This window comes from Podarcis bocagei, assembly GCF_964188305.1.
Source record: "Podarcis bocagei genome assembly, chromosome: 3".
NCBI lineage: Eukaryota > Metazoa > Chordata > Lepidosauria > Squamata > Lacertidae > Podarcis > Podarcis bocagei.
Genome location: NC_138127.1, coordinates 84,778,988 through 84,788,197, shown reverse-complemented (window position 1 = coordinate 84,788,197; position 9,210 = coordinate 84,778,988). Strand labels below are relative to the sequence as shown.

Here is a 9,210-nt window from a genome sequence, read left to right as displayed (position 1 = left end):
ATTCCAAGAGGCAATGAATCCCCCGTCTCCTCTTTGTAAGAGGCAGACAACCCAGGACAATGTCCACTCATGAGAACAAAAGAGCCTGCTGGAAGAGGCCAATGGCAGCATCCTCTTCTCAGAGTGGCCAACCAGATGCCGATGTTGAAGCCTCACTCACTATGAAATGCTGTATTAAATGGAAGGCTCAAGCCACCATGAACACAGGGTGTTTTCAACTGAACTACTGTACTCAAAAACAGACTGGACCAACCTACTGCATATATACAGCATTTCATGTATACACACACACACATTTAAAAAATGTTCTATTAACTAACTTTCCATTCTTCTGTATTCCCCAAATGTACTCTGGATTTGGTTCTGCTGAATTCAATGCAGCCATAGCAGAACAAACAGGAAGTCTGATGAAGCAGCACAACGCATACCTAGTTTTCATTGCCTACATTTAGATGCAAGCATGGGCATAGCCAAGAGGGGGCAGGGGGAGCAGCTGCCCCCCATCAAGTAAAACAATAGAAATACTTAACTGACCAATCATGTCGGTTCTGACTCCCCTAACAAAAGTCCTGCGCCCCCCCCCCCAATCCTGGCTATGCCCATGGATGCAAGTCTTCATTTTCAGTATAATCATGCCCTTCCTAAAATAGGTCGCATGTCCAAATAAATTATACACTAAAACAGCAGCTGCTGCTTTGCATCCCAGTTCAAGATGTTTGTCATTCAGGATTGAAGCTACATACATCATTACCAGAAATGAACTCCGTAACAAATGAAGCAAACTGCTTGCTATAACTCAACAAGGCAAGGAGGATTAAAAACCAAAGAACTCTGGCCACTCCCACCCCCCCAAAGGCTTCCTTCTGCAAGAAGTGCTTTACTTAAAATGGATTTTATTTCTATGTTTTATCCTTAAGTTTGCATGAAGTTCAAAAAGCAGGTCTTAACTGCAAACTGACTTTTTGCCTTGTATCTGCGGTGGTCTCATTCCAGTGAAATGTACCAGAGTTATCTTCTAGAATGAATAGCGGACGTTGCCATCATCCATGCTAAAATGCATTTCATTATTTAAAAACACTATTCGCCTGTATTCAGTAAGGTGACATTTCATTCCCATAGCTAGGGGAAATTCATCTCTTCCCATTCCCCCTCTTCCCCACTCAAAGCAAAAGAAAAAAAGGATGATGCTGTGGTTTTATATTTTTATTTTGTATACTACTCACCAAAATTGGTTCTCATGTGATTTTGGGGGGGAAACCAGGATAATATATACCTCAAACTTAGCACAGACAACTACTGTTGGCTTGGCTTGGCTCTTAGAAAAACTTACAGTCCATAAAAAGACAACATTCTGTCATTCAAGCTTCGTTTGCACGTCTGTATGTGGAAATTAGGAACTGTTTCCTAGGAATGGTTCTTTTTAAATATATCTTCATATAGTGATACAGACAGGATGCCAAACGTTCCAAGAGTGATAGGTAACAAATATCTTTCCTTCAAAACCATTATAAAACTGTAACATTATAACCTGAAATCCTGCTTTAGTGCCAGTCTGTCTCTTAAATTAAAATTCCCTTTCCATGACAGTGACATTTTTCAGCAAGATGGCAGATTTCATAACGCTCTTCATGGTTCAGAGAATTTTTACATTAGTTCAGGATGGTAAAGCAAACGTTTTACCCAGTGACTAGATATACTGTTTCATGACCCTGCTAACTTCCTTTTATTTATTTTTCCTATAAGAAAAAGAATTGTGGTGCTTGGCATAAACCCTCGCATGGATGTTCCAGGTACTGTTGTGTCAAATGGAAATAAAGGCCTCTATAAAGGTTAAAAACAACTCCCACCCATATCATCTGGGCTAGACTGTGGCAACAGGTAAACTTCAGGGATGGCAATCCACAGACCTTTCTGAACTGCTAACAGCTATCAAGAATCCAATCTGTCATGGACAGCATCTAAATTCCTTTCAAGCTATGCTCTTTTCTATCACTGTATTGCATTTTCAAAATTGTTTTGCAAAAAAGAAAGAAAGAAAGAAAGAAAGAAAGAAAGAGAAGATCCCAATTTACAAAATGCATTGTAAAACCAAAACGGGAAGCGGGTTATGTGATGCGCCATATGTGAAGTACCTTTACAAGAGGATGCTCTCAAGAGATTTGAAGACAGAAAACATGGTAAGAACAGATGGGTCAATGAGGTATGCACAATTTCTTCAATACTTCATGACACAGTTAATGCCTTTTGCAGAGCGCTTTTCCTTTTCTAGCTTTCCCATACAAGATCTCACTGAGATATTCTTTTTCAGAAGAAGAAGAAGAGAGAGAGGTCTCTACTAAACAGGTAACATGGGGCAGTCACAATACCATGACCAGGTCTGCAGAGTACATTAAACAGATCCAGCATGATTAATTACAATACAACTTGAGCTTGTGCAGATGAGGGATCTCTACCACAAGACTTGCAGTACAGGCTACTGGAGAGAAAGTTGCTGAAGATTCCGAGTTTTTACTACAATGCTGAATACTACCTGCGGTGAAAGCAATCTTGCTGCAGATGTTCACCTGTGGTGGTTGTATAATTGTATCTCCTGTTCAAACACCGAATTTGCTGACGTGGATGTGCGAGGAAGACACACCCTTTAAAAATATGGACAGTTCTTAAAATACATCATTAGGTTGCTGTGTTACTGATTCTCTCTCCTAGCGGAGTTTAAAATTCCCGAAGGGGGAGAAAGTCCATCCAGTAATGTTCCTTTATCCTGGTATATTCACATTTGAACATAACATGATGCACTCTGTAAAGTACCAAGTTCCTCTTGTTCTTAGGTCCCATTCATTCACCTTTTAAAATAGGCATTGATAAAAATACTGAAGAATGCAGTACCACATACCACCTGACAAAAACGCAAACAACTGTACGAGTATTAGCCACAAATTGCTAAGGGTCATCTCCCGGGAAACAATTTCTGTCTGTCCCTGCAAAGGGGGGAACGCTCCTGGAAGAGAAGGAACAGTCTGTTAGTTGCACATTCCAGCTGCCTTTTCAGAGTGTTGCCACATCATGGACAGAACAAGAACTCGGTGCAATGCAGATGTAGAACAGCACCTTATTCATCAAGATACAGGTTACTCAACAAGCCAGACTTTAAAAATCCTTCTCATAACATAATTAAGTTTTGCTAGTGTGTTTTCTTCTTCTTTGCAGTAGGAGAAAAGGCAGAATTGGATCTACAGGATTTTGGATTTGTTTAGCTTCTTAATGTAAAGGTAAAGGGACCCCTGACCATTAGGTCCAGTCGTGACCGACTCTGGGGTTGCGGCACTTATCTCGCTTTATTGGCCGAGGGAGCCGGTGTACAGCTTCCGGGTCATGTGGCCAGCAGGACTAAGCCGCTTCTGGCGAACCAGAACAACGCACAGAAACGCTGTTTACCTTCCCGCCGGAGCGGTTCCTATTTATCTACTTGCACTTTGATGTGCTTTCGAACTGCTAGGTTGGCAGGAGCAGGGACCGAGCAACGGGAGCTCACCCCGTCGTGGGGATTTGAACCGCCAACTTCTGGTCGGCAAGCCCTAGGCTCTGTGGTTTAACCCACAGCGCCACCCGCGTCCCTGTTCTTCTTAGGCCCTCCTTAATTTTCCTGAATTTCAAGTGAAATTAAGGAAGCAACGGCTGCGCCATTTCTGCAATGAGACAGCATGAAAATGGCTTGGCAGATTTGTATACACATTAATATACTGAATGTGTGGCGTATGTAGTAATTAGAAACATAGAACTGTAGAGTTGGAAAGGATCCAAAGGGCAGGTTAAGCTATTTATTTGTAAAAGAACCTCCAACTACAGACGGTATCAAATTTCCCTAATGTACATAGGGTGGGGGGCTGATTACTTGGATCTTCCTAGAGAAAAAGGGCTCAATCGGTTAGGCCAGGCTTCCTCAAACTCGGCCTTCCAGATGTTTTTGGCCTACAACTCCCATGATCCCTAGCTAGCAGGACCTGTCGTCAGGGATGATGGGAATTGTAGTCTCAAAACATCTGGAGGGCCGAGTCTGAGGAAGCCTGGGTTAGGCTTTCAGAATGAATATCAATACTAAAGCAGTCTTGATATTCGTGGATGCAGAGAAAGCCTTTGACAATATTTCTTGGAGTTTTATGAAGAAGAATCTACAGGGGATGGGAGTAGGACAAGGTTTTGAAAATGGTATAGGTGCAATTTATTCAGAACAAAAGGCAAAATTAATTGTGAACAATGTGATGACAGAAGAGTTTAAGATTGAAAAAGGGACACAACAAGGTTGCCCAATTTCTCCATTGCTTTTTATATCGGTCCTCGGGGTTTTGTTAAACATGATTAGAAAGGACCAAGAGGTTAAAGGTATACAAGTGGGAGCTAAACAGTACAAACTGAAAGCATTTGCTGATGATTTAGTATTGACTCTACAGGAGCCAGAACCTAGTACTAAAAGGGTATTGGAACCTATTCAAGAATTTGGACAGGTTGCAGGTTTCAAGTTGAATAAGATGAAAACCAAGGTTCTAGAGAAAAATTTAACTATGAATGAGAGAGAGAAATTTCAGGAGGAGACAGGACTAACATTGGTTTAAAAAGTGAAATACTTAGGGGTTAACATGACTGCTAAAAATGTGAATTTATTTAAGGATAATTATGAAAAATGTTGGATTGAAGTGAAAAAGGATTTAGAAGTATGGACAAATTTGAAGTTATCATTGTTAGGCCGAATTGCTGTGATAAAAATGAATGTGCTGCCAAGGATGTTATTTTTGTTCCAAACATTGCAAATTTTGGATAAGATGGATTGTTTCAAGAAGTGGCAGAAGGATATTTCTAGATTTGTTTGGCAGGGCAAGAAGCCTCGAATAAAATTTAAGATACTAACTGATGCTAAAGAAAGAGGTGGATTTGCCCTGCCAGACCTTAAACTTTACTATGAATCAGCTGCTTTTTGCTGGCTGAGAGAATGGCTGCTTCTTGAAAACACTGAAGTGTTGGATTTAGAAGGTTTTTAACAATGTATTTGGTTGGCATGCATATTTGTGGTACGATAAGGTAAAAGTACATAAAGTGTCTAAAAATCATATTGTTAGAAAAGCATTGTTTAATGTTTGGATAAGATATAAGGATTTGTTAGAAAAGAAAACCCCAAGATGGTTGTCACCAATGGAAGCGAAGGCACAGAAAAAACTCAATATGGAGGCCAAATGGCCGAAATATTGGGAAATTCTGGTGCAAGATGGAGATAGAATAAAATTGCAGAGCTTTGAAAAATTGAAAAACAAAGTGCGAGATTGGCTCCATTATTATCAAATAATGGAGGCATACAAATTGGACAAAAAAGTTGGTTTCCAGGTGGAAAAATCAAAATTGGAAACAGAATTGTTAGATCCAAAAACCAAGAATTTGTCAAGAATGTATAACTTGCTGTTGAAATGGAACACTCAGGATGAAACGGTGAAATCAGCTATGATTACATGGGCACAAGATGTTGGACATAACATAATGATGGCTGACTGGGAACGGTTATGGACCACAGGTATGAAATTTACAGCATGTAATGCCCTAAGAGAAAATTTAATGAAAATGATTTATAGGTGGTACATGACACCAGTTAAGCTTGAAAAAAATTACCATTTGCCCGATAATAAATGTTGGAAATGTAATGAGACTGAAGGTACATTCTTTCACCTTTGGTGGACGTGCCCAAGGATTAAGACATTCTGGGAGATGATTTATAATGAAATGAAAAAGGTATTTAAATATACCTTCCTTAAGAAACCAGAGGCCTTTCTCCTGGGCATGGTCGGCCAATTGGTGCTAAAGAAGGATAGAACTTTTTTTATGTATGCAACAACAGCAGCAAGAATACTCATCGTGAAGTATTGGAAGACACAAGATTCACCCACCAGGGAAGAATGGCAGATGAAGTTGATGGACTATATGGAACTGGCAGAAATGACTGGCAGAATCCGAGACCAGGGAGAAGAGTCAGTGGAAGAAGACTGGAAAAAGTTTAAAGACTATTTACAGAAATATTGTAAAATTAAGGAATGCTAGAAGAATGTTGGAATGAAGTGATATGGCTTTAGTAGAAAGGTTATAAGGAATTAAGTACAAATAGGTTAATAGAGTATTAAAAGAAAAATAAGGTTGAAATGTGTTAAGATAATTATAGGATAGGAAACGGGAAGATGGAAAGGAATTGCTGAAATAATTAATAGAAGTGGAATACAAAAAGGGAGGTGTGAGGAGGTCGTGGAAATATGTGAAAGAAAGATAAGACATTGAATTTTATTTTTTTCCCCTTTTCTTTTCTTTGTTGATGTGTTTTTAAATTGTTTTTGTTTTGTCTTGTTAGTTTAATGTTTTAGTGTAAGGCAGGGTCTTTGTATTGTAATGTATTGTTTTTTCTTTGTTTTTTTTGTAGTGTTTAAATTGTTGTAAAAGCAATAAATATTATTTTTTTAAAAGAAAACAGAATGAGATTGTAAACATTTGTTAATAACTACCTTGGGCAGCATGGTAGCAGCATATAAAGTTAAAATAACAAGTGCATTTTAAAATGCTTCAATGCTCACTGGGGAATCTTCCTCCATTTCAGCATTACCACTGTTTACAAGTTATGCTTTCCCCTCTTCACATGTCAGAACACTCCCTCCAGCTCCTGTGGAAGGAGAACTTTCCAGTTGCCCTTCCCAAAGGCTCATGCCGCTCTGTATCTAGACTCGTATGCAATAGCATCACGAAGTGCAGCAAGACAGTAAGAGAATATGTAACGCCAACTTTTGCATTACCCGCATGGCTGATCCCATGCCTGCAATCTTAAAATTCATGCTGCAATAAAAGCCCTACTGAATTCAATGAGGCTTACTTCTGAGTAGACACGTAAAGGACTGGGCTGAAAGTGGCACGTTCAATACTTTTTTAAAAGAGTCATTTCTATATATTTTATTTATTAACAGGCACATAATAAAGCCAACATTATATAAAAAGAGAAAAAGTTCTGCAAAATTCAGGTACGTTAGAAATGCAATGCCCAAGACCTGAGATGATAACTAGAGATGGGGTTGCTTGGGGAAAACCCAGGAAAATTGGGAGAAACCATAGGGCTTTCCCAATTTTTCCATTTTGGGGGTGGGAGCGGAGGTAGAACAAGAAAACAAACCAACAGAAAAATTGGGAGAAAATGTCCACCTTCACATCTCTAATGATAGTGGGCAGCTTAATCCTGGGCTTCTAATTAGTTGACCATTAAGTGAAAACATGCTTGAAAGGAGCTGAGTATTAAAAATGCTTGCTTTTTATCTTAAGAAAGTGTTACCTGTTTTGTAAAAGTGTGACAAAAGATCCTCCTTTTCAATGAACCGTTGATATAACCAAATGGTGAGGGCTGCAGGCTCAACAGGTACCTCTTTAATTGGAAAAATCCTGCATTTCAAAGACAGACAGAACAGTACACTAGACATATGAAATAATTTCCCATTTGTAAGGTGAATCAGGTGAACTCTGGAACAGGACCTGGCATATTCTCCACTATTTATTCATTCTATTCACAGAAGAACTGTTTGCATAACCCATTACACTTTTTTAAAAAGTGACCCAATTGTTGGACTCATCTCTTGCAACAATCTTTAGGGACACACGTCAAATACCTTAGATTCAGGTAGGTAGCTGTGTTGGTCTGACGCAGACGAAATTAAAAAATAAATAAATTGTCCAGTAGCACCTTAAAGGTAAAGGTACCCCTGCCCGTACGGGCCAGTCGTGTCCGACTCTAGGGTTGTGCGCCCATCTCACTTAAGAGGCCGGGGGCCAGCACTGTCCGAAGACACTTCCGGGTCACGTGGCCACCGTGACAAGCTGCATCTGGCGAGCCAGCGCAGCACACGGAAACGCCGTTTACTTTCCCGCTAGTAAGCGGTCCCTATTTATCTACTTGCACCGGGGGTTCTTTCGAACTGCTAGGTTGGCAGGCGCTGGGACCGAGCAGCGGGAGCGCACCCTGCCACGGGGATTCAAACCGCTGTCCTGACGATTGGCAAGTCCTAGGCGCTGAGGTTTTACCCACAGCACCACCCGCGTCCCTAGAGACCAATTAAGCACCTTAGAGACCAATTAAGTTTGTTCTAGGTATAAGCTTTCGTGTGCATGCACACTTCTTCAGATACACTTCTTTTCAAATACCTTAATTAAAGGTAAAGGTAAAGGGACCCCTGACCATTAGGTCCAGTCATGACCGACTCTGGGGTTGTGGCACTCATCTCGCTTTATTGGCTGAGGGAGCCGGCGTACAGCTTTCGGGTCATGTAGCATGACTAAGCTGCTTCTGGCGAACCAGAGCAGCGCATGGAAATGCTGTCTACCTTCCCGCTGGAGCGGTACCTATTTATCTACTTGCACTTTGACGTGCTTTCGAACTGCTAGGTTGGCAGGAGCAGGGACTGAGCAACGGGAGCTCACCCAGTCGCGGGGATTCAAACCGCCAACCTTCTGATTGGCAAGTCCTAGGCTCTGTGGTTTAACCCACAGCGCCACCCGCGTCCCTATACCTTAATTAGTCAAATGCAATCAATCCAAGGGCTTGTCTAAGCAAAAAAAGAAAGAAAAAGTCCTCACCTGTTGGTAAAAGACTATTAAAGAGGAGGCAAAACAGTTCTCCCTAGGAAGGAAGATGCAGTCATTGCAGCCACCAAGGAAGCTCTCCTTGTCAACGCACCCATTTTTATTTTGCAAACTGCAGACTCTGAAAGTTCTTATATTCAAACATTGGTTCCCTGTACCAAACCAGTCCGATTCATATTTCACAATGAGGAGCGTCCATCAAGTATATTTTTTCCTGGCACATTTCTTCTCCAACTTTCCTCTGCTCCTTTCTCAAGGCCAGTTCCCATTGTATCTTCAACCTTTATCATTCTATTCATATGTAAATAAAACATGTCTGCACATATGCAGTGCCTTCTGTTCCTGAACTCCTTCTAGTTCCCTGGATTCAGAATTTCAATCTAGTAAGCAAAGTACGGACAACTAGTATGGCCCTATATTTTGGAAAACAAGCCTCCTTGGGAGAAACTGGCAACTCTCCCAGGCTCCCGGCTTGTTTACCGGTGACCTCCCTGGCTGCAATCCCCGCAAGTCCAGGGTAGATCTCAGTAGGCGACATTTCCCAGCGTGGAAAATGCACGCCCCCTT

At 40.9% G+C, this 9,210-nt stretch overlaps 1 protein-coding gene across 2 annotated transcripts in view; it reads right to left on the bottom strand.

Moving 5' to 3' along the window:
* Window positions 1–1,188: 1,188 nt before the first annotated feature.
* LPGAT1 (lysophosphatidylglycerol acyltransferase 1) overlaps window positions 1,189–9,210 on the bottom strand; it is a 62,999-nt gene continuing 54,977 nt past the window's right edge. For both annotated transcript variants that reach the window (XM_081186093.1, XM_081186092.1), the window contains 2 exons: window positions 7,343–7,449; window positions 1,189–2,998 (listed from right to left, as the gene is read on the bottom strand). In XM_081186093.1, the coding sequence (XP_081042219.1) occupies window positions 2,847–2,998; window positions 7,343–7,449 (259 nt within the window). In that variant the 3' untranslated portion in view covers window positions 1,189–2,846. The remainder of the gene's footprint in view (window positions 2,999–7,342; window positions 7,450–9,210) is intronic.